The sequence below is a fragment of the Mugil cephalus genome, chromosome 8 (assembly GCF_022458985.1).
Source record: "Mugil cephalus isolate CIBA_MC_2020 chromosome 8, CIBA_Mcephalus_1.1, whole genome shotgun sequence".
Classification (NCBI taxonomy): Eukaryota; Metazoa; Chordata; class Actinopteri; order Mugiliformes; family Mugilidae; genus Mugil; species Mugil cephalus.
In genome coordinates, this window is record NC_061777.1 from 3587719 (window position 1) to 3613606 (window position 25888).

The 25888-nt window shown below is 40.5% G+C and overlaps 2 protein-coding genes across 4 annotated transcripts in view; one reads left to right on the top strand and one right to left on the bottom strand.

Moving 5' to 3' along the window:
- taok3a (TAO kinase 3a) overlaps positions 1-12546 on the bottom strand; it is a 53638-nt gene extending 41092 nt beyond the window's left edge. Inside the window, exon 1 of one of the 2 annotated variants that reach the window (XM_047591418.1) lies at positions 12386-12546. The gene's annotated coding sequence lies outside the window, so the exon portion shown is untranslated. Of the gene's footprint in view, positions 1-11967; positions 12226-12385 lie in introns of those variants that run through there. The other variant, XM_047591419.1, reaches the window with a different exon arrangement.
- Positions 12547-14006: 1460 nt separating this feature from the next.
- suds3 (SDS3 homolog, SIN3A corepressor complex component) lies at positions 14007-24220 on the top strand. 2 transcript variants are annotated; one of them, XM_047592830.1, is made up of 12 exons: positions 14007-14506; positions 17118-17187; positions 17303-17358; positions 17995-18066; positions 19222-19241; positions 19648-19804; positions 21066-21161; positions 21268-21329; positions 21420-21441; positions 22412-22517; positions 23246-23330; positions 23414-24220. In XM_047592830.1, exons 1-12 carry the CDS (start codon positions 14395-14397, stop codon positions 23510-23512), a joined length of 957 nt encoding a protein of 318 aa, XP_047448786.1. In that variant the 5' UTR covers positions 14007-14394; the 3' UTR covers positions 23513-24220. The 2 variants fall into 2 exon arrangements, with proteins under 2 accessions (XP_047448786.1, XP_047448787.1); XM_047592831.1 differs by lacking the exon at positions 14007-14506 and adding an exon at positions 14546-15205.
- The last annotated feature ends 1668 nt before the right edge of the window (positions 24221-25888 follow it).

The following is a 25888-nucleotide window of genomic DNA, read 5'->3' on the forward strand; positions in this document are numbered from 1 at the left end:
TCCCTTGTAAGGTCGAACATCAAAATTCTTAACGAATAGTAAAGTCACAGATAAAATAAGATAAAAGAGCTAAATAAGAAATGTGTTATGAGAAAATATCTGGAAAAAGTTGGACAATCGATGGTAGAAGCTGTTATTGTAAGTTAATCAAGGGATTACTGTGAAAGTGGTGTACCAGCAAGTGAGGGATGCATCTTCACTGGTTCAATATCAAGATTCAAGATTCAAGATCACTTTATTGATCCCCTCAGGGAAACTGTTTTGTCCAAGAGTCTCAGGATAACAAAGAACAAAAGTGAACCAGACAGACATAGGAATCAGAGTCAAAATAAAATAAGATAAAGTAAAATAAAATAGTCTTGGAAAAATAGAAAAAGAATGAGGTAGTAAGTAAGAATTTCAAAAGAAATATACAGTCCTATTTACCTGGAATATACAGGATTTACGTACAGATATGAGACATTTTAAAGTGTCTCAGGCCCAAAGTTTCTTAGTGCGAATCTAAAGTGACTCAGTGTGATCTACGTACATGGTTAAGCAAGTATCTAAAAATGCTAAATAAACTATACCATTTAGACAAACAAAAATCTTATGTTAAGTATAAACTCCATTTCTACTCCATTCAGAGGGAATAAAATTGTGCAGCCAACTGAAGCATTTCATACAGCATAATTTAATTTAAAGGTTGCTGCTGTTAGAGCTCATTAACAAAGGCTGATTCTCAGTCCAAACTATTGCTTTAGGTCTTCCATCCGGATCATGGATGGTGCATTTTTTCGCTTCCATTCAACGCATCGTATGAAATGAATAATGGATCCTAAAGTCAGCTCTTACTGCAATTAGAAGCCATCAACACCAACTACAAGCACACATACAATCTCAAATCAACACAAAATAAGGCACACGCAATTTAATTATCATCAAGACGTCAGAGATCAATCAGAGGGTTAAGAATATGTAATCTGCAAAGCAATAGCCTACACACAAGACAGTTCTAACCCATAAAGCAGAACCGAGGAACCCAGGTATCTGTCAGAATCAGTCTGCATCAGCTCGCTGTTTATTCCTGCACAAATCATTTATAGCAGCACCAGTGTCTTTGTGTAATTGTCAGTGACGCACTTCTGTAATCGGTCCACAGACAAATCTTCTTGTAACCACAAGAAAACCATTTGAAACCAGAAACCATCAGTAAAATTTGAACAAAATTCATTGTAAATGAAGGTGTTTACAAGAATTGCAGTTTCAAAGAACTGATGAATCAATGTCAACTGGCCTTAAGAAACAAAAGGTCCAGTTACCACCATTGTATACATTGTATCCATCATTGCATCCAGAATTCAAACAACCTTTATACAAGTTTGCGTTTCATATATCTCATGATTTCCGCTAAAAAGAGAAAAACCCAAATGTAGACATAATCTCAGCTTTAGTATGTGAGAGAAGGCTTATTAGGAAAGAAAATGGCAAATGCAACAGTACCTTAAGCAGAGGGTAATTTTTTAGTGGCCCATGGTTCCATTAGTTTTTGATAAAAATAAATAAATACATGAAAAATTATAAGAATTATAGAGAAATGTAACTTTTTGATTTGGTCTAGCTATAGACTTTTATTATTGTTATTGACCATGGGTGACGCATCAGACGGCTTCTGGTGCTAAACTGGTGTGAAAATGAAAGACGGGGCCATTCAGTGAGTGCCATTGTTTTTATGAATGTGTGTAACACTGCCATTGGTCACATCAACACTCTAGGCTCAGCTGGGACTCGGTGACACCATAGGCCATATCGACTAGGCAATAACCCCTGGCGTGTTTATGACACTATCAATTCTGAGCTCTATTGATTTTCACTGTGGCTGCAAAAAATATTCATGGTTAGGGTTCGGTTGCACACCCAAACACAACAGCCACCAGAATAAAAACAGAACAAAACACACACAGAGACACAACGAACCAACTGAAAGTGAACCGAGGCACATGTGTACACACAGACATAAGTTGAAAGCAGTTTGACGTCATGACGACACGACTGCCAATGTAGGTTAACTATGAATTCCCCCCCACCGTGTCATGACTGAGGTTTGGCCCCAACATCAAATATTCCACCTCTTCAAAGAGTCCAGCACTCCTTGAATTTTAATCTTAGAGATGGCTCGTGCATAGAGTCCTAGCATAGTTAACAAGTGCCAGTGGTTAAATACCTACACTGGCAAGTGAGTCATCCCACTGCTCTAAACCCATTCTGCTTTCCCAAAAGGCCATGAAAAATGCATGAGGGCTGGAACATATGAGTGAAAATGTGCAAACACACATAAGCTTTGTACGTGTATACAGTCACACACATGCATGCATGCATTGCATGTAATCGTTACATGAAGTACTATAGCCATTTAATCAGCAGGTTGCATGGACACACACAAACACACAGAGGGGACTTCAACATGTGGACATACACACCAGCTGATCTAGTTTCAGTTTCAAGTCTGTGTGTGTGTGTGTCTGTGTGTGTGTGTGTGTGTGTGTGTGTGTGTGTGTGTGCGTGTGTGTGTGTGTGTGTGTGTGTGTGTGTGAGGGGAGGGCTGAGAGTTGAGTGAAGTGCTACTCTAAAGCCCAACAGGATTTTCCAATCAAGAGCAGCAGAAAGATTAATAGAGGCCTATTGCATGCTCTACAGTGAAAGCAGTGCAAAAGAGGAATTATTACAGCAAGTAGGACATGCAGTTGCCACTTTCTGGGTTTTATTCATAATGAAATATTAAAAAGACAGGAATTTAACAGGCATGTCAAGCTGCCATTAGCTGGGAGTAACTGAGGCCTCAACCTACTACTGTGGTTACACATGTCCACCTTCCCCGACAGGGCGAGTGGATCAAGTTTCCCTCCATTCTGTGATGTGGTGAAAGAGACTGGGAATGGAGATTTGGATTCTTTGCCTGATGATGTATCTTAATCTTTTCAATTGCCTTCTTTCCTTAATCTGCCAACCAAGGTTCACTGAAGTCAGAGCAATGCTGACTCCCCTCCAGACAAAGCCAAAGCCACGAACATGAGCCTGTTCTAAATCTCTAAAGCTCAATGAATGGATTCCATGTGAGACGTCTATGTTGGGTGGATGAGCTGCCCTCTGATATTCCTGAAGGCCATGTTCTTGGAGGGAAAACAATGATGTCACACAGTCATTTGCAGAAGCATCATGGCGATGGCGAAGGATGTCGTGATTCATGGTTACACATTTATGGCTAGGACCCCCTTAGCTGTCAGCTTTATAACAGACTGAATACAAATGTCCTGCAACTACCAGGGGGAGTCATTTCCTGAAGGAGCCTGTGGCTTTCAGTTGACCATGAGGGGTTTCAAAAGTTACGTGGGGGCACAACACATACTTTGTCTTGTTCACCGACGTGAACATTGAGGACCTGGAGTGTGTCCAACTCAACACAGAATTGATAATCTGATTCATGGCTCTTACAGTATGAGACAATGGATGTACTAGATCAGGAGAAGCCCAAGCATGCAAATCTATAACGTACCGTTTTATAAGGAAAAGAGAGAACGATCCGTCAAAATGAAAGAGAAGAGATAGAGGGAGGAAACTACACAGAGGAAACCCCCAAAAAGGAAACATGCATCTAGGCCACTGAGTCATTTCCCTTGTGTTTTGCGTCTTCCTCTTCTTCTTTTTCAAAATGTACACTGACAGTATAAATTATGTACATCATCACTGGGGTTTAAACAGAGTGGGAAAGGGTCCATGGGTTTTAAGCTTTAGGATTTCAGCTTTTATCCCCTGTAAAGTCTGCCCGCAATTAGTTTGGGAATTAATTCAGGCTCAGAACTTAGCCTCCCCCTTTTTCCTCTTTCAGATCAACTGATTCATCCAAGCCTCTTTTACTCACGCATAAAAAGAAAGATGGAGAGTAAAAAAAATAAATAAATTGCTCCTGTAGACAAGAGATTGTATCCATATAAATAACTTAAAGGTAACAACAGTGTTACAGTAATGCAAATATCATTGTTATAATGACTATGCGTTAAGGCACCGTCAAAAAAGGTCAAGTTAATTACAATTAAATCAGTGAACCTTTCAGCTCTTTTTAAAAGCTCAGAAACTATTGACAGGTTTGTGAAATCGGCCAATAAAATGACCACACACAACAGCTTGTTCCAGGTTCCATAAAGATTTCACCACACAGGTATTGTCAGTAAACAGCACAGTTTTCACCCAATTTTCACACTGTACCCTCACTCCATTTATGTGTTGAATAAGGAACAATATTATTAATTGTATTAATCCGTCAGCTGGTCCCTTATTTTTCTGTCTATTCATTGTGAGTATAAACAAACATAGATGGAAACTTCAGGCTACATGTTATGCGTAGCCAACATTTAAAACAAATGAAGTTTGTAGACAAATGAAATATAGTGCAGTAAATAAATCTTGGAGCAAGATGTTTGTTGTTCTAACACTACCTTTAACACTAGTAATTTTATACTATAAATTACATTAATTGTATATGATGATTAATTATTTGACAATATATAAAGAAATAAAACATGAGTGTTAACCCAGTAACCACCTTATTGTACACAAAAACGTCCAACTCCAATTAGCACTCCACTTCTATGCCTTTCTTTTTTATTATTATTTAAATCATACACCTAAAGTCTGGACTTGCTCTTCCTGGCGGGATCTATTAACTTCTGCAACTCCTCTCATCCCCCGTCTCTTTGGAATAGAAGTTTCCAGTAAATTTTCAGCATTCATATATACCACCTGATTCTTGCTGTGCACAAAACCCACATGCTTTGTGTTTCAAATTAAATGAATCAGTCTTACCAATACATTGTAAATATGTGGTCGAAAAAAATGATGGGACATAAATAAATAACCCTTTGTTAATAACACAGAGGCCAACAAATCACAGTGTAAATGTCACTGACAGATAGTACAAAGACTAGATTAATGTTAAGAAGCGATACGTGCTGCTTATTATGGTCTTCAATGTTATGAACTAGACAGTCATGTGTTGGAAGTTTCAGCAAGTGTTTAATTGTTTTCATCAACAACTTGAACAAGCAACTTAACCCTTGAATAATTCATTATTAATTCATATTGGCTTTGGGACCATGCTCCTTCACTGTGAACTGGTTAAGAATTTATGACAGGCTTTCCTATCAGACACGACCTCTGTATCATACCAGGAAGCAATAGCTCGACATAGGTCAGGCAGGTTCCGGTCTATGAAAACCCAGAGGACTGTGTACATGCATCTGCTTCCTTGCTGCCCTCACAGGCTGATAAATTAACAACTTCCTCGTCGGCCCTCTGGGACCATATCATCCTTGCAATTATCCTAAAGTTTGCTTCCTTCTGGCATTGCAGCGCTGCACATCTGGTTTATTTGTCTTTCTATACTACGAGAGCTCGTATGTGACTGAGAGTAGAAACCAGATTAAGGGAAGGGAGGCAGTCGGGTGAGGTGCTGAGTTGCAGTTCCCTCCAAGTCAGAGTTTAATTGGACTTATTGTTCAATTTAACCTCAGGCTCTCTGGGTTCACAAAGGCATGCAAAGTCATCCCAGCACGGACTATTAAACAGGAAAAGGATGGCAGAAGTAAGTACTTTGGCTCGCACTGCTATTTTCCTTCATACAATATGACAAATCCGATCACATCCATCAGTGAATCAGGAACCTAAGTTCAAGAGACTATGGAAGGAGACTGAAACTCAAGAGGCTATCTGTGTTGCCAAATTGCTCAACAGAAATACCATGACTTCCATCATTTGTTAGCCCTGTTGTCTTGAATTTAAACCACTTGTGAGGGAATCACATGAAACGCCACTCAGCCAGGCTCAGATACAGAGTTTTACAGAGATAACTAGAATTTTTAAAAAGTAAAAGTCACATTTATCCTGGTGGAAGCACCAGCACAATCTCCCCCAGATTCATCAGAGGCAAATCTCTACTTGACCCAATGGAGGCTGTCCAGTCACAGCATTAGGGATGCACAGAGCTTGGGCAGAGGCCTAGATTCTCTTGGCATTGGGGGGTGGGGTGGGGGTGAGGGGGGGTTTGGCACACACTCTGGTAGCCCAGTACATGAGTTATCAAGCATTTCCATCAGGATTAGTGGCAGGGAAACCAAAAACATTCACTGCAGTTTTGCCAGGTGAAACCCCCCTTTTCACCTCACACCATTTGGAAATGAAATAAGATGAAAACTTGTCAAGTCGTTGAATAATGCTATGTGGGCCACAGTTTCTACTGTATACGACAAAAGTGCTGACACTTAGAAGGAAATGAAAAGGACGTTTGGTCACATTTTTAAATAGGTGCTGAATAAAAACTATTATCTATAACTGTGAGACTTTTGAGACGCAAAAGCCGGTTGGTCGGTTGGCTCCTAAAATAGATCCAACATGGTGTATTACCTCATCCCCACTCAGCAAACGTGTCCATCACATTCATGCATCCTAAGCTTTGCTGACATGCCCCACTCTGCTATGCTAGCAGGGCATTCTGGTGTTTTCCCAGCCGGTTGCATGCAAGGGAGCATCAGCAGAATAGATGCAAACTGTAGGCCTGTGACATGACACTTTCAATTTTTAAAGACCCTTATTACAGTGAATCATGTAGTTCTAAAAATACTCCCTGTCTGAGCCTCCTCCTCTATTCTGCCGGGCTAAATTAGGCCCTAGACTCAGTGAGGGTTGTGGTGGTGGGCACAGATAAGAGAAGTCAGCCATCAACAATGGTGATGCCTCTTTGGGTGATGGTGATGGCTGCTCATAATTCCCTGGCACTTCAACTTGGCCTAGTCATGAGAAGAGCAGATACAGACTTTCACAGGAAAGCCGGAGACAGATGTAGCTGGACGTAATGGGGGTTGAAAAGGGGGCGGGTTGAGGGGGCCACTCATGGTCACAGCTGCAACCTCGCCAGAGGATTGGAGACGCGCTTTTAATGAAGGGCTGTAATCAAGTCACTCGTGCTAACCTCCCACACCCACTGAGGCTGAGTTGCCAAAATGCCTGTCTTATGACGTAGGCTGTAGTGTGCCTGAGGAAAACAATGATGAGACGAATACAATGTGTAAGGCACAATAAGGAATGACGTATTTAACAACCAATCTGTTCTGTATTATGGTATGTAAGATATTGATATAAACAAGTTAAACCAGATGTCATGCTAGTGGAGAGCCTGTAAAATGGGATTCAAAAAAAAAAGAAAAAAAAAAGAAACCTACCAGGTGATTAAAAGTGGACACGTGCCCCCAAACTGGCCTGAGTTTAAAATGTTTGCAATAAATGCCTTTTAAAATGTGCTGTATTTTTTATAGTGAAAACAAGAATGGATGGCAGCTGGAGCCTACCACTCTTCAAAGATCTGAAGTGGCTGGTTAAACTGAAACGAGTTTCATTGGTGCAAGGTGGCGGGTAAACATCAGAAGTGCAGCACACACTCACTGGGGAGGCATCTGTTGATGAAACATCTGTTGGGCCATGACTTGCTCCCCTCTGAGAGGAGAGACTTTCAGTAGACCAAAGCTGTGACTCAGGTCTGCACCAGCTGTTGGACCATGACTAGATCCATTTCACATTTTTCATTTGACTCCTGTCTTGGTCAGTAACACAACTGCATGGTTTCCATCAAAGTAAATGCAGAAGAAAATGATCCTGATTAATAGCACATATATATATTTGTTTGTCCCACAGTGGGAAAATTGATTGTTATTGGGGTCTTCACAGACATGAGTCATTGAGAAGACTTAAGATTATGCCAAGTTCACAAGTGGCATAATCTTAGACTTATATAGACTTTAAAGATCCACAATGAAACTGCTTGGTCGCAGTAGGTTAGTTGCACACAAAAGAAACACTTTTAAGAACCACGAGTAAAAAGAAACATAAAATAATAGTAATAACTAGTTAAATGAAATTAATGTCCAAGAAATAGACATAGAAGAATACACAGTATATAGAAATGATAGTCTGGCACAATAGGATGGAGTTGGACAACAACAATGTACAAACAATTTTTAATTGTTGTTACGTGATGGGCAACCGTGCAACATCGTTTGCAATTATTACGATGACTTAGCAACAGTGATGCTGGTAATGCTGACTGAGATGTAGCTTTTGATGTTTGAGGCAGGAACGTAACGCTAGAGACGAACCCGCTGTGAAGTCTTAAAAGATTTGATATTGAATAAAAGTACTACAGCAGATGAATCCTTTTGCTAAATATCTATACTGGTACCCTCTCTTGCTGGCTTCACAAGACCATGATCTTGCAGCAGTGCAGAGTTTTGCTGTCTTTTGAAATCATCATTAAAAAGCAGTACACATGAACACGTCTGCTGGCAGAAGAGAAGTGGGGGTAGAGAGGGCATAATTCTCCTTGTCATCTGAGACAGCATTCCCATATTAGACATGCTAAACCAGATCACTGCAGAACATTACGCCTGACAGCAGTGCTTTAATATTGATGCGCTCTGCTACTGTAGCGTAAACCACTGAACAATAGAAGAACGACTAAACTTGCAACTCTTAACATTTTTTTCCAAATGTCAGCTTTCCATCAAGCGTTAAAAGGGGAAATTAAACGTACATGTGTTGGTCCTTGTACTGCAAAGTATATCCGAAATAATACTTTTCCTAAGGTCAAATATTAAAAAGTGTCTCAAATCAAAGATTAAAGAAGTTTATCTTTCATCATTTCCACCTGGCTTGCCTGCTATGGAGTCACCATTTTGAAGTGATGTAATGAACTACCTAAAAGGGTGGGTAGGATCACTCTGAACGGCGTTGGAAAAAGACATGGATAAACTGTTATAAATCCTACTGGATATGCTTTTGAACTGATACGCCGTGTTGGCAACAGTACCTGGTGTCAGTGTGGCTATTGTTCACCGATGCCACCGTTTCCATCCATGTATGTGCTGGACCATTTAAATCGCAGCCTGTCCTGCATCACCACGGTGTGTACTTTCCACAATATATGACGGGAGGTGTGCATGTTTGAAGTGACGATCCTTTCACTGAACACTGAAACGCCCCGTTTGTAAGCGAAATTAGCTATAACCACACGTTAAAATGTGATATAAAGCAAGTATACGCTACATGGTGTTGGATAGACACAGGAATGATTACAAACAGTGCGAACAATCTATTTTCCATTATCTATCTGTCCGTCTTTCCCAAGTCTCCCTTATCTCTTTCACTGTCTGTCGCCATCGGAATCACTAAGCCAAGCAACACCATGACAAGGCCACAATACAGCAACATGGCAGCGCCCATGCTACAAAACGTTAACGGCTGCTATATGCTAACACTCCTTGTACGCTAACATTTGTCAATATTGTTATATATATTGTAGATATGAGTGGACCTCCATCTATAAAATGTGGTTTACTTGATTGAGGGATCAAGGGTTTAAACTTTGGAAAAACCAGAGGGTTATTCAACAAGAAAACAGGTAAACAGGCCAGCTTTGACAACGACATGGGGGTTGAGTCTGACGCACAATAGGAGATCATTTGCTAGATGAAGATAAATACAATGGAGGTTGTCTGCAGGAAGCATTATTCTTTTATTTCACAAAGGTGATTGAAAGCTAGTAAAAGGTAGCAATAATTCCTAAATTACTGTGTTGCTTGTAAAGCTTTAAGCATTTTTGCTATAATTTCTGGAAAATGTTAGGACATCGTTTTTTATATTGACTTGGTTTTATTCACCTGAATTAAGCAACTTTTTACTACAATCACAATACAGTCACCATCAGTCTTAGTATACTTTTAGCTGAAATCTAGTAAGCCCTTATAGCATTTACTTTTATCTGTGGCACATGACGGTATTTAATAACTGCACCTTAACTCTACAGTGCAAAATAAATACATGGTTTACCATATCTCATTTTAAGACCATTGCCACGGCCAAATTTAGAATATTTGTCACCAACTTTGAAAATCAGAACAAGACAGACACTCTGAAAGTGTTCTCTTTACTTTTTTGTGACATTTTTATGAATTAATCTGGATGTAATGGGTCTGAAAAGATCAGTTCACAACAGGTTGGTGAAATTACGAGTGGTTCCTGGAGCCAACTTTGAACACTTCTTTGTTTAAGAGACAGGAAATGAGAAGTCATTTACCCAAATAAAATGAACCTAAACCTCATTTGAACCTGTGTGTAAATGGGTAGCTGCCTTTAGTGTGAGCATGGCCTCAGTGTGCATGTCTTGCTCAGACCCCCACCCCATCCGGTCTCTGACAATGACATCAGACAATTGTCAAGAGCAGCTGATCCTCTTCCAGTGCAACCATCACCATGCACACGCACAAGACTGCTTTACAAAGAGATTTGTGCAAATTCGTATGAAGACCTCTGACTAATGTCTGAATATTCTCACAAAGAGCAATATGCTAATGACTGCTAATAACTGACTAGAAGAACCTTGTTGTCACTATACATGTAGACCTGTGGCATCCAGTGTTTTCACAACGTACAAATAAAAGCAGGTCATTCTTGACTGCGTCTAAATTTCCCTCCTATTTTCAGAGTCTTGAAAGTCTAGACACTTCAGTCTAGCATGCACTGTAAAAAAAGTGTTTACCTAACCAGATGTGGCTAACCTCAATACAAGAAACAAGCAGTTAGCACTGCATAACCTGTGCAGGATGAGTCGACTATAGAGTGACGGGCACCACCATCCGTTCTGTGTCAAGAGCCAAAAACCTGGATGAATGGTACATTTACCGGAAAATGGCACAAGTAAAATCAAACACAACAAACTACCCTAGATACCACAGCGAATAAGGAAGTGTGTCACTTTCTGTTCCCTCTGTCTGTCATGTTAAATAGGTGACCGATGAACGTACTACATATGTGCGACGTGAAACAAGGGAGAGGCCTTGCACAACGTGTCGCGCCCTTTGAGTAAAAAATTAAGTAGAAAGCGCAGAAAGTCAACAAAAAGCAGACAACTCGACAGCTAAACTGTATTCTTCTTTAACTAACATCAGTTTGACACCACTTATTCAGCACATGAATAAAGTGTATTCTGCAAAACAGATGTGTATGAAATGTGTTTCCTGTGCTACATCCTTTCTCTGCTGCTCTGAGCAGAAAAGAATTAAAGTCGGAGAGAGAAAAAAAAACAATCGATCTGAATGACCTGCAGGTGCAATGTCATAATACGGGATTAAAATCCCGGTGACCCGTGCAGTTAAAAATTGCATTGTGCGTGCTTCTTAAGATAAATCTTTACTAATGACACAGTTTTTAAAAGGGTGAATGAAACGCGGTTCTGCTGCTCCCTCACTCATGCGCTCTGCACACAAGAGATGACATCATGTTGGGTCAGCTTGGGTTTTTTAGTGCTCAGCTTGATATCTACATCTGCCATTTCCAGCGCGTCACGTTAGCCTACATTTACTTTCGGCTGCGGTTATTTAACCGAGGCTCAGTGATTCGAGTCCGGGCGATTGAAGGAATGAAAACCTGGAAGGACTTGCAAAATAAAAAAATAAAAAAATAATAACAATAAAGGGTATTTAAACGCGACTGTTGCCTTTGCACATAAATTACATTTATCATCTAATTGGAAAAACGGGGTTGTTGGTCATGCTAGCTGGGTTAAACAGAGTGAAGAAGCGTAGTAAATGTGGCAAAAAAAATGTGCCTCGGGTCATGTGTAGTCGCCGTCTCAACCTAGAACCATTGTGACTGCTCGTTGATAGTAAAATCTCACAACAATGTACGATGCAATGGAAGGTACCACAGTACGCCGTGAAATCTGACGAGACCCAAATGACAACCACACGCTCCGTGACAATGCAGAAAACAACACGTAGGACAAGTTTACATGGCATCCGCACGCCTCGTCGCCTTTAAAAAAGAAAAAACAACAAGTGTACACTTCTTCGCTATAGAAACTGCGAATGTTTATTTCGTCGTACTCACCCCCTCCGAGGAAGAAACCAAAACGCAGCGTAGAATGCGAGCAGGTGCACTTCGCTTAAAAGACCGTTAAAAAAAGCAAACCTACGCACTTTTAACCCCGGAGAGCGGATGCTGCTTCTCTTGTGCTCCTCTCCACCTCGGGCGACACTGTTCAATGTTCATTTCTAACTTCAGCTGCGATCCCATAACGCCGTTAGCGCACATTTCTGTCACACTTTCTTTCTTTTTTTTTTAGCGTTTTGACGAGTAGCAGCGGTAGCTTAGCCGTTGACGCACGAGAGGAAGTGTCATTTCAGTTGAGAGAGCGCGAGGCTTTTTTGGTAAGAGCCGTTAACCGTTGAAAGGGGAGGAGGAGAGGGGTAATGGGGGTAAATAAACAGTGACAGCGGTCGCGACGACACAGAACAAAGCCGCTCACCTGAGGAAAGTCGTCCACGTCGAAAGGCGAACGCACTTCGCGGGTATTTAGTCCGACTCTGGATGTGTCGGTGCGACTTGGAGAAGTGCTGTCAGTTGGTCTGGACTTCCTGAATGACGGAGCAGCACGAGCACGGCACAACCCCCTCGCGCGTGTCTGACTTTGACAGCAGGCAAGCGGAAATAAAGTTGTCTCGTGCACTGAAGGTGCCGCGAGAAGACTTTCCAGACTTGTGTGTGTTTTTAACACAGAAATGAAATAAAATGGCTCGAGCTCGGTTTGTCTACCCAAGTCTAATGCAAAAAAAATAACAATACAATATATAGAAAGATTTAAATATGATGTCATCAGCGCTGCTCCAAATAACAAGTGCTAATACAAGACTTAACCCCCTCAGCGTCCTATATTTTCTTTTCTTTTGCAAATCATTAAAGATGCATGAACTGAGTCATCCCGATTCTGTTGCAGCTTCAACGATGTCAAGGCAGCTCGTCTGCTGAACACACGCAGTGCAATGCTCCCACCTGCTGCTGTTTTGTGGAAGTTCAAGTGTAACGCTGGACTGTGCAATGTTTTCAATAGTAGCAGGAATTTATTAGTCAAAGTCCGTTTTATAGGCAATTCTGACATGTGCAACACATACGCAAGACTGGAATTTCCTTCCTCAAAAGGTCTACGGTGCAGCGGGTGCGACTCCTGAGTTAGTGCAAAGATGAGGGAGGAAATAAGTCAGTGCATATAATATACAATATAATGTCAGTAATGAAGTGTAAAGGCGTGTAATGTCCAGACAGAGAGAGTTCGTGGATTGGGTTAATGTTGACTTAATGTGTTTTGTTCATTTTGAATAATCAGAGAACTGTGTAATCAAAATAAAACGAATACATTTACATATAGTTTGGAATACACTCCTTTATTTAGTATTTTCCGTGTTGCATCTGCAGTAAGAAATTGTATACATTATACAAACAAACATCCTATCAAAATGGAAAATAATTCACGGCTCAATTTATATCCTTGAAAACGTGCATTTAAAGTCAAAATTCTGTTACAGATATAAAATTATCCAAACATTAGGTGTGTATGGTTGTCTCCTTGTATTGGCCATGTCTATTGAATCATGCACTTCCATTTCCGATTATTATGACATGGTGAGATATGTCTAAACATCGGGGTAATGGTTACTTAGATTACACAGAGATCAAACTTGAACTGGTAATGCTTCCAAGTTCATAACAAACTGACATACTTACATCTTGGTACCACTGGAACAGCACATGGTTTACAATTTAGTTTGTTTTAACTAGTTGTTTTTTATAATGCAAGATCATGCATTCGAAGAGTGAGACTCAAGATTTAAAAGTCCAGTTGCATCAACAACATCATTGGTGTTTTTATACTACTGCACATATGAACAAGAATAGAAAAATAAGAATATGTTATATTCTGTCTAAGCCTTTTGTTTAACCCAAAATATTTTTGATATATGATTGAAGATCACTATGGAGTTGATTTCTAAAAATGCAATACATTGCAATGGAAGGTCTTCACGAACGTTTTCCTAAAATAAAATGGTAGGGTAAATTTTAAACCAGAGCAAATAATATATGCAAAGGGAAAACACATCAATATCATTTTATTTTATTAAGTTGTAAGCGAGTGCGAGCCAACAGTGGGAACCAAAATAGAGTTCCCTCAAGCCATGATGTTCGGAAATATGCCTGTGTTTGTGTTTTGCTGTGGAGTCACCTATTTTGAGATATGTCACAATGGTTATCGGTTGCTGGCAGTTATTTTAAACTTCTTAACATAAATAATTTTAAAAAAGCAGACTGAATATGTTATGTGCATTATATACCGTAATATTATAAACTTTTTATACAGGCGTACGGTAAGACAGCTCGACGCCCAGAGGTCCTATCCGTTGTAGGCGCTGTTCCAAGTGAGCTGCAAAAACACAAATCGATTGTTTATTATTTTGTGTTTGTTTACATTTTCCAAGCGGACAAATGGCTTCGACTTTGGTATCGCCCGTGGTGGATTATTACAACGACGAGGAAGAACTTGATAGCGTGGACGAGGATGATGATCGGAGTTTTAGGGGAAGAGACTCGGAAGAAGGTAACACTGAACAAATCCACCGTCGGGCTCTGTCTACTTGTTGGAGAGAGAGCGAGGGAAAACGGAAACTCGCCATTATTGCATGAATGCATTTTTTTTTTCAAAAAAAAAGTGCAGCGTTTAGATTATTTTACGGTTTAATCTTATTTGAAAACAGCTAGATCGTATAGTGTAGAATGTGCTAATAAGGTAGTTGTAAAGCTAATCTATTAGCTTACGAGTGGTGTTAAATCAGCTACACGACACGACACCACAACTAGAAGAAGTGTGACATAAACTAGGCAACCAGTCTTTAGTTTTTAGTATACTCACTGTATAATTGAACATTTTCAGCGGTTTTAGCTAATTTAATTATCGGCTAACCAAAAGCGTAGTTAGTAAATCTGCATTTGTTTACATGCTAACTCATTAGCGTCCCCTAAAGGCTCGCGTTAGCTTCAGCTTTATATTATTGACGAGAATATACCGACAAGAAAAATATCGACCCGCTTTTAAATTAAACTGAATTATTTAAAAAAATACGCGTTTCGTACCAGTCGGACTAATGCGCAGGTCTGATAAGTACCAATATGGGGCACACGATGCTAATTAGCCAACTAGCCACGTAACGTTGCGCTGCCCTCTTCACACTGTTGAGACAGCGAGACAGGACGGACTGCAGGGAAAGAGGAAAGAAAGGCAAGATGACAGCACTACAAGGTTAGCTAGCCTCCTGGATTTTTTACGCCACGTATCTCTCTTTCTATTTATCTACATGTATAGCGTTTCTAAATCGCTGTATTGCCCTACCCGGTGTCGGGTTAGTTTTTTTTTCCTCTTTACACAGCAGACGCAGCTAACTTAAGCTAGCACATTTAAGCCGAAAATGAAAGCTGCTGTGTCAGCTTTATACGACCGAGGCCTTAACTCTTAGTTTCCTTGTCTCATTTTTTTTTTCTTTAAAGGTAAAGACGCTTGTAAAGTCGCCCCCCTCTCCTCTCACGAGTTCGCCACCATCGGTTTTTAACACGTCGCTTAGCACCGGTTAATCACAGCATGCGGCAAAAAGTGCAGCTACTGGTCATATTTAATGTCATTGAGGGTAAACTTACAAGCACAAATTTGCGGCGATCACCAGACGCGTCCATCTCATCTTTGTCTAGTAGCTTGCTGAACTTTTTCCCCCCCCCTTCTTCTCCCGATGTCAAGCCGGTTAAAGTGTGAATCTATGCAAACGCGGATCTCCCGTTCCTGGCCCTCCCGATTTGACACACACACACACACAGGAAGGCATTCCCAGTCCCACACAGACAGACAGATAGACAGGCAGGCAGGGTGTTCACCATTACCTTCACAGTGCCACGCACGTCCTTTGATCTGCACAAATCTAGCATCAGTCAATGTTCATTCATTCATTTTAGTGCTCTTTTTTTAAAAAAAAAAAAAAATCAGATTAATCACATGGTTGCTGTGGATTAATTTCGATTAATCACGATTAAATAACGTTTTTAAACTATATCACAGGTGTCAAACATGCGGCCCGTGAGCCAAAAGTGGTCTGCAAGAGGGTCAAATATGGCCTGCAGCATGAATTTGCAAAGTGTGAAAATTGAAAAGAAGATAGCATGTTTTAAACACTGCTGGCCCAGATTTAAAATAAATAAATTAAAAAATGGATAGTATCCTAATTGTAAACATTCTCCTAATTCCCTTGTTCTTCTTTGCACTAAAACAAATGGGGAAAAAAAAGCAGAGTTGTCGTTACTTATAGGTTATTGTGTTATGCTGGTCCTTCAACGATTTCACAAACAAAACAACATATCGACTTTTTCTTGTCTCTTCTTTTAAACAATCATTTATCCTCGTCAATAGGTCCGTGTGTGTGTTCTTCTTCTTTCAGCAGCTACTAAGACAAACTAATTTGTTGACATTGTCTGAATATTTGACATTATTGTGCTCCTCGATGAAGCCTTGTACGATGCATCTCGAGAGGCAAGTTGCAAAACCTTTGAAAAGCCTGTGTCCTCCTGCAATATTAATGCGTCTGCAGTTTGTTGCAATACACTTATGGGTAATTGTGTCACTCTGGTTGTCCGAGGTAGACTTCCTGAGGGCCTGATTTTTGTGAGGGTCGTTTGTTTCAAGCTGTGTGACACGTTTGTTGAAGTGCTAGCAGAATCCCAGACTAATGTATACTTCAAGGTAATGTGGTATTTTAATCTGGAAGCGCTTGGGTGAAAAGAAAACAACTCCTTTCCTGCAGAGTGTGCACAATGCTTGATGTCGGTCCTTTTTTGTTTTGTTTGTTTGTGCACAGTCCCTGAGCAGGTAACACAAAAAACAAGACATAGAACTGGACAATAGATCACAATGAGAGCACATCACGAGACAGGACATGACTAAAAAGTTAAAAGCCAATGTTTACAAGAGTGGTTTGCTTTCAGCCACTGCTTGCGGTACGTTTTGGAGGTTTGTAACGTGGGACGAAAGAGCTTTTTGTCCAAAGGTTGTTCATATCGCTGTGCTGCGCTTGAAAGGATGTGCGTGGATCATTTCTTTCTTTCTTTTTCAACTGTTTCAAACTTTGCACGACTGAATGAATTGTTTGTTCTCCTGCCCTCCACCTTTCTAGACACAGAGGATGCCAGCGAAACAGATCTGGCCAAGCATGATGAGGATGACTACGTGGAAATCAAAGAGCAGTGAGTGGGGTTTTCTTATTTTTTCTCTTTTTTTTATTCAAACCACACATCAGCTATTTTTGTTTTGATTAAAATCGACTTGTTATATTAACTCTACTTTTATTTTTAATGACAGAATGTACCAAGACAAACTGGCCTCTCTAAAAAGACAGCTGCAGCAGTTACAAGAAGGTATTTACCAGGATTTATTTTTCATGATTTGCGACCTGGAATTTATGATTTATCTCGTGGAATATTTCTTTGAAGTTTGCTCACAGTTCTTGGTGTTTAGGGGTTATATCAGGGGTGTCATACTCATTTTAATCTCAAGGGTGGCAGACCAGCAACGTAATAGCATAATAATCTATATGTAGTGACAGCTTATCCCTTTGTTTTAGTGCAGAGATATGCAATTACATTTAATGAACTTTAGTATTACTCAGTTGTCAAAATATTCATCTCATTGCTACCATCCACAGTGTAGCTCTGGCTCTCAGTGTTGCGTTACGTCCCAGACTTTTATTGAAAAATTGCAGTTAATGTTGTCTGTGTCATTTTTGCACTTGCAAATTCAACCTGCAGCCCAGATTGGTCCACGGGCCATAAGTTTGACATCCCTGAGTTACCTCATCGTGTGAAAAAATACAATGACAAACAGTCCTCTGCTGCGAGTAGTTCATTTAAAGACCTTGCTGTTGAAAGACACAGTTGCAGACTGTCCCACATGGTCTTTATTCCTCTTTATGCATTCATGACAGACAGAAAGCTTTAATAGAGTCTCCTCATCCTGCACAAACCTGTATGTCACAATTTGTTTTGCCTTTGCAGGTACACTGCAGGAGTATCAGAAAAGGATGAAGAAGCTGGACCAACAGTACAAAGAGAGGCTCCGAAATGCAGGCAAGTATAGACCGTGCTTTTCTTTTTCTTTTTTTTTTTGATGTATCCACACCAGCCATGCAGGGAGCGGATCATTAAAAGTTTGGAGTGCTGTGTGCTTTTTTTTAGTTTAAACTGTTTAGCCAGGGAGAACATTGGTAAAGCACAGTGCTGCAGTATTTGTGCTTGGGGAAGGGAAAAGAAAAGTATCCCATATCGTAGAATAAAAAAGACATGAGAAGATTGGCCATGGATGCATCATAAAGAAAGCTTCGATGTTAACACGTGTCAGTGAGCATTTAATCCCAATTTGACCTCATTCAGTGTTGTAAATATATATGATTAACGTCTTTCTTTTGCTTCATATTTAATGACTTTTCCTAATTTAATGGGGATACTAACGAGGACGCTGGCCCCGACGTAGCATATGTTATTATTCTTAATCATAGTTTTTAGAATATGTACTTACAAATGATATAAAGCCACATAAACATATCTCTTTCCAATATAAGGTGATTTTATGGTGATCTGCGTATTTCCACATAGTTGTGTAACAGGTATTTTGGACGGATTTGTGGGGTGAGGTCGTTTTATTTAACGAGCTATTTAGGCCGTCAACAAACGAACACAAAGTACCGGACACATAAACTTGGGGTTTTTATGTTGAGGTTTAAAATCACTGAGGTCAAATTGACCCAAAGGATAAAAAGAGTTGGTAAATTTGAAGGTATTAATATAATAACGTCGTGTAAAAGATGAATGAAAAAGACCGTGTAACTTGCAGGAGCGAGAATCTCGTTAGTTTTCATCTCCTGGTCGGCTGCCAACCCTTTCATCTTTCACCACTCGACTCTTACTTTTGTTGACTTGTTGTATTTGCGATCAGCTTTTTTCCTCCCCTTCGCTCGCTGTGTGCCAGAATTCCACTTACTCAGTTATTTTGCTGATCTAAATAGCCGCAGTGCAGGAAGACTCGGTTAACACATCCACTGTTCAGGACTTTAGGTACATTCAGGATTAATTAACAGTAAAAGATGTGTTCATAATCACTAGTAGCATTGTTTCATTTAGATTCATGGCTCTGTACCTGTCTCTTTTGGTAAATAAAAGCTAAATTAATGCCTCTGAACTGTTCATTTTATGTGATCATTCATCTTTTACTTGTCCTTTTTACAGATTTATTTCTCCAGCTTGAGGTAAGCACTGATAACATCCCCAATTCATATGTATTTTTTCTTTTTTAAACATTTGCTCCCGAAAAATGACTCAGAATGTGAGGTGCAATATTGTGTGAGCCCTCGGTTTCTTAGTATCTGGTGTGACGGCAACTAAATGTTTCCGGTAACTTCTGATCAGTTGTCTACACAGGCCTAACTTCACAGATATGTAATATTGGCTCATTTTGCAGAATAGACAAATACCAAAGCACAGTATTTCTATTTCATTCGTTTGACTGGGTTCTTGTTGCCTGCTGTCGGGAATCTATCAGAGGCATTTTTCTGCTGAAATGTGGAAAATTCTCAGGGTTGAAAGTACTTTAAAGCAGCGCGGTGCGAAGGTGCCATCCCTCCTCTCTCTCCTGTCATCGTGTGCTTTCTGCAGACAGACCAGGTGGAGAGGAACTACATCAAGGAGAAGAAGGCGGCGGTGAAGGAGTTCGACGATAAGAAGGTGGAACTGAAGGAAAATCTAATTGCGGAGCTGGAGGAGAAAAAGAAGATGATTGAGAACGAGAAATTAACAATGGAGCTGACAGGCGGTAAGGGAGCCAGAGCAGGATTATTAATCAGGGACTTTCTCTGCAGAAGAGAACAAAAAACTGTGTGGGCTGAAGTTTGTCTCTCTGCACCTATTAAGTCGTTTGATTTAAAGTAAGATTTTTAAATACAGTTGAAGTTTTGTATATTCTACAAAACCCTATTCACATGGAACTAATAATAGTTTCATTAATTTAATTAATTTGTTTCATGTGGCACATTCACACGGGATAAACAAACTCAGTTTTACTCAGATTTACTGTCCATAGTTATATCTTTACTCTGCTACATGTCAAAGTTTTTGACAGCTTTAGTTACTTCATTTCTAATTGATAATAAAAAAAATATATTTTTTAACATTATGCTATTGATCCCGTGACAGAAAGTACGACAAACCTAGAAGTATTTAAATCTGTCCCACTAGGGCTGGGTGGTAAACCGGTTCATACCAAATACCAGTATTTCTTTCTGTTACGATATGAATGTTTAATATACCGATGCATTTGATTACATAGCTTACAGAACGAAGTGCCACAAGACACTTTCAGACCGGACCATTTTCAGCGTAGCACTCAAACCTGATTTCTGGGGACAGTCCCTGTTTTGAATGACCTGTCCTTGCACATAGACTACAATTATTACGGTCACGCTGCTATTGACGTTACAGACATAGCAGTTTAAATATGTTTAAATATGAATAAATATGTAAAAATAAATGAAACCGTATTTGCCCAAAGTTTCATCATTTCATCTTGATAACACTTAACTTTCTTTTTTATCTCTGAGCTGTAAATGTCCCCAGATTACTACTAGTGTGGAATTATTCTACATTATTTACTCATCATCACAGTAAAATAGTCCATCCTTAGTCAATCTACTGCATTAACTCCTCTCTCAACCAGTAGAAAATGTTGTGATTATGCGTGGAGAGAAAAAAAAAACACCACCTCTGCCAATGAACACATTAATGTTCATCCGTCTAAATGGGTGAATATATTGGCAACAACTCTCAACTTTCCAAACTTTGATTTACAGCCCATCCTTCATAATTCTTAAATAAAAAAAAAGTCACAAATCAAACAAAAGTCTTGGAAAAAGTCAAAATCACAGCAGTGTCGATTCACACGAGATCAAGATCACAGATGTCCTCCACTAGAATTAGAAGTTTACATGGGTCCAAAGGTGAAGCTAGTCCTGTGTGAACAGGGCTGGAGGGTTTAGTTTTTGTTTGTCATTATTTCACATCTTTCCTGTCGTTCGTAGACTCTATGGAGGTAAAACCCATCATGACGCGGAAGCTGAGAAGACGACCCAACGATCCGGTCCCAATACCAGACAAACGGAGAAAACCTGCTCCAGATATCCTTCACATAAACCTGCAGTTAGCTGTGGCTAATTCAGAGGGATTTTAACATCTTTCTGTCCAGAATTGTATTATGTACTTTGATTCTTTAACTCCTCAAACCTCAGCTAAACTATTTGTTAACAGACGAGCAGATAATGGAAGATCTAAGAACGCTTAATAAGGTCAGTACTTCTCAGACTCTCCTCGTCATTATGTCCCTGCTGAACATCATCCTCTGTGCCTTTTAACATTTTTGTTTCTTCTCTTTGCAGCTTAAATCACCGAAACGACCAGGTACGTCAGCACTCACCACACCAGCCCTGTACTTCTAAAGGTTAAATGGTCTCTCATTTGGGGAAATGTGCACATTTACTCTCTTGCCCGAGTTGCAATAGAAGATTGATATTCCTCTCACACTGTAACAGAGAAGGAGGCTGCACATCAACTATTAGATAAAGTTATTAGACCTTTAGCTGCAGAGAAATACCTGCTGCACTATCTCTGTTGGTGCTGACTGTCGGCCTGTTTTTATACAGGCTGTACATATCTGCAGCTCACAGTATGTAGCACATGAGTCTGTTCTCGGCACATGTATCCAGGTCAAGAATGGAGATTTCATTACTTTCTGCTGTGTTTTTGACGTCATCAGACTTTGATCACAAAACAGTCGACTTTTTTAAAGCAAATTATGAACTCAAACAAACCCCTGAGTTTTTTGTTTTTTTCCTGCACTGCTTAAGTGTGTTGAGAGGCCCTATTCGAGTGCAGCTCCACTACTTTAATCATATTCAGAAATCCTCCATCCTCCACATCCGCATAGGGGCTGCATATCTCTTGCTGTAAACACACCCGATGCCTTAGCGGTGGATTTAGCCCGGTCTGAATCCGCGTGCAGAGACTCGTTAAATTCTGTCGATTGGGAGGGAGCTGCTCTTTCCTACCTGACTCTCAGCAGAGACACTGATTCTGGGTCAACCACATTGGAACTATTACATGCATTAGTCACACGTAGACGACTAAGACAACCAGCAAATGTTTCCCCGCTCCTCACAACCCCCAGAAGTCCAACCTCTGATGTGTCACAACTGTTTTGGAAAAGTACACAATATTAGGCATAATGTTTTCTGCCTAATAAGTGTGTTATTTTATATTAACATGCAGCTTAATCCTTCAAACCAATGTTTCGTCTAATACATACATGCCCAGAACTTGGAACTGTTCCACCTCAAGTTAAAACTAATCTTGTGTCTTCCCCCCTGTTTAGTGTCTCCGTCGTCTCCGGAGCACGTCCCCTCTGCTCCCATGGAGAACCCCCCCCAGCGCTACGAGGCCCGCATCGAGGAGGGGAAACTTTACTACGACAAACGATGGTGAATTTCAAATTTCCTCCCTCGTTCGTGTTCCTTTTTTTTTCACAACCACCACTAGATGGCGGCGTTGCCACGGGTTTGATGGCTTTAAAGATATCTTTTTTTTTTTTTGTTGTCTTGGCTTAGAGAAAGGGATATTACTCATTATTAAGGGAGATGTTGCTTGCAACCACCATTAAAATGACACATTCAGAGGTGATGTCTGCATTAGAAGTGGTGGTTGGATTCTTCTGCCATGCAAATATGAACCAGACGCGGCTCTTCTGTTCGAGAGCCGGTCGCTATCGTATCAGAGCAGAAGGTCACTTCAAGAGGAGGTAAAAATAACTGAATTCTGTCCCATTAGCGGCTGATGCACACAGAGGAACGAGCTGCGAGCGCTTTTTCTTTCAAGGCAAAGTCTCCTTTATTCATGGGATGTGAGAAGACGACGACGCCGCCGCCGCCACCAGAGAGCAACAAGGAGACACATGCGTCATTATTCTTCAGCGCGGGCCCTTTAATGATCGAGCACTTTTCACCAGGTTGATTCTGTCCGCATGCAGCCTGCAGCCTTAAAGAGAAGAACACTTTTGTTTTGACTTTCCAGTCCAATTATCTATTTAGCGCCGTCTCCAGGGGAGTGGATGTGGTTTCCCCTGTCTGCGCTCACACCTTTACCACGAATGCTGAAGTGATGCCGTTTGTCTGCGTGTGTGTTTATTTGTTATTATTTTTTACGTTGACAGGTATCACAAGAGCCAGGCCATCTACCTGGAGTCAAAGGACAACACAAAGATCAGCTGTGTGATCAGTTCAGTGGGGACCAACGAGGTGAACTTTTAGATCTCTTGTTGCATGTGAAGCTTCTTGAGACCGTTTTGTTTCAGCGTTAATCTTCCGTCTTTGTCGTCCAGATCTGGGTGAGGAAGACGAGCGACAGTACAAAGATGAGGATCTACCTGGGACAGCTGCAGAGGGGAGCGTTTGTCATCCGACGACGGTCGGCTGCATGAAACATCACCCCGCCCCACCCATCTGTTCATTTATCCACCCATCCACCCACCAGCCTGCTCGTCAACTGTTACTCTATTTGGTGCATTTCAGTTTAACACGTCTTCTCTCCCAACTACACGCCGTTATAAAAAAAATAAATAAATCTTTCCCACATTAACCAAATGAACAGTAAAAGTCATCATACACACAACTGACTGCATTATTTGTCACTATGTGGCATGTGTGTGTGAAAACGGCGCCGCGCGGTCCTATTTACATTTATCCTTAAGTTATTTTCGTCATGTCGACTCTGAGAGAAACTGTCTGCGGGCGACGAAACAAGTCGAGGAGCTGCTTCAGGTTCAGCTGGAAGTCAGACAGTAAACCCCCCCCCCCCCCCCCACCTCCACCACCACAAAGAAGTTACACTATACGCCTTTTGCACTGTCCTCAACGAATGGAGGCCGCTTGCTGTACGCTGATGGTTTTTTACACGTTCAAACGTCCCGTGTATTAAACTTTTCATTTTGAATTTAGGGGGGAAAAAATATTTTAAAAGTATAATGTCCTTTCTTTTTTTTTTTCTTTTTTTTTTGTTCCTTTTCGTCATTTCATGTGATCCTCTCCATATGAACAACCTGGATAAACTGTATTTGCATGTGGAGCGTTGAGTTGTTTTGTACTGTTTCCCATTTTATTAAAATGGCTTCGGACTTTTATTAATTTGATGCAAAGTCTCGTTCTTTGAAATAGACCCTGCAGATTCAACGGAATTAAACGAGAGTTATTAATCTAGGATCCAAGTGAGACTATTATTTACATGAGACACGTTAGCACATATTTCTATCAGGAGACTTAATCCTGAGTGGACAGTAAAGAGTTTATTTATTTTTTACTAAACTGGACCCTATAGAGATGTCTCAGATATTGAGGGGATTAAATCTGAGAGCTGGGCTCGGTGAGGAGAGGACTCCCAAGATCCTGGAAGTGGAGGAGAGTTGCATTTTTAAAGCAGGGACGTAATTGGCTAATGGAGATTGTGATGAAATCTGACTGGTTCAGCATTAAACTCTTTGGGGTCTGCATCCCATCCTGCTAGAGGGTCCAGTCTTACTCCCACAGGATGAATTTTGAATGAAGAGCAAAAACTACATGCAATTTTTCAATTAAAGTAACTGCTATACTTAATTTTCCCACTAGGGGTCGCACTGTTGTAGTAAAAGCTGCAGATGTAACACAACGAGTTCTACAACCAACAAGTTAACTGTAGGTGGCAGCGATGTGCTGATGTTGAGCTTATTTTCTAAATAAATATTAGACTGTTCATAAAATGTCAACAGACAAGACAAAGGGAAACGTTTTGTGTCGTCGTTATTTATCGTGTTACTACTATGTGACACCTGAATTAAAGTGAGTAGTTGTTGCTGGTGACCCTGATACATTTAACGCCGATATTCATTCTCATATTGGCTGCATTTGAAATGTTTATCAGCAGGTGGTTGATTTAATTTCGTAAACTTACAGGGTTTTTCATTAGCTGGAGATGTCTGCTGGCTGCAGAGTGTGTGATGAAGTCAGTAGAATCGAGCCAAGACAATAAATCAATGGGCGAAAAATGGATTCATAAATATATATATAAACATCCCGATCAGCCACAACATTGAAACCACTGACAGGAAAAGTAAATAACACTGACCATCTTCCCACAATTCAATGTCTTGCTGGGAAAATGTTCAACTAACACAAACCAGTGGGGCTCCATGGACTATTATGGCTTGAACACACCTTAAATTAAGTGTTAACAATAATTATTTTTATGCAGTTCTGTACTCTGGTGTCACACCGACTGGTCAGCGTCTCGTCGCAATCAGCCCGACCACAGCTCCTCTCGGCCGCCCGCTTTGTAAACAGCTGAATTATTTGGCATTCAGCACAGGTTTCCACTGGCTGGGACGTCTGCCTTCTCCCTCCTGTGCGTCCCGTCCTACCGCTTTAGCCGGATGGAATGTTTCACTTTGCCCGACTTAATGACACCGCCTGACAGCGAGGGCAATTATGTTTTTGTTTTTTGTTTTTTGTTTTGCACAAGGCTGGAAAAGTCTGGTTGTCCAGAAGGCGTCAGGTGTGATTGGTCAGTCTCTTGCGAGGTCAGTCTGCATCACACGCAACAACAACGATGGCTCCTAATATGAGACAGGTTTTCAGTTTCTCGCGTTTAAATCAGACTTTTAACTAAAGTGGAGTCAAATGCACAGTAAGACTCCTGCTTTTGTACATTCCTGCTGCACTTGACACTTGCCCTACATGAGCCTGTATAATAAAAGGTTTAGAGCTCATTAGCCTTCAACCTCTTATCACTGCAGCCTTTTTGCAAAAAATATGACATACGCAGAGTA

Bases quoted from the DNA above. Each gene is read 5' to 3' on its own strand.
- suds3 (XM_047592830.1), top strand. From the start codon at position 14,395: ATGGCTTCGACTTTGGTATCGCCCGTGGTGGATTATTACAACGACGAG. The intron at 21,162-21,267 runs ATATCCTTCACA...AACTCCTCAAAC, and splicing joins ACGGAGAAAACCTGCTCCAG to CTCAGCTAAACTATTTGTTA. The intron at 23,331-23,413 runs GTGAACTTTTAG...TTTGTCGTCCAG, and splicing joins GTTCAGTGGGGACCAACGAG to ATCTGGGTGAGGAAGACGAG.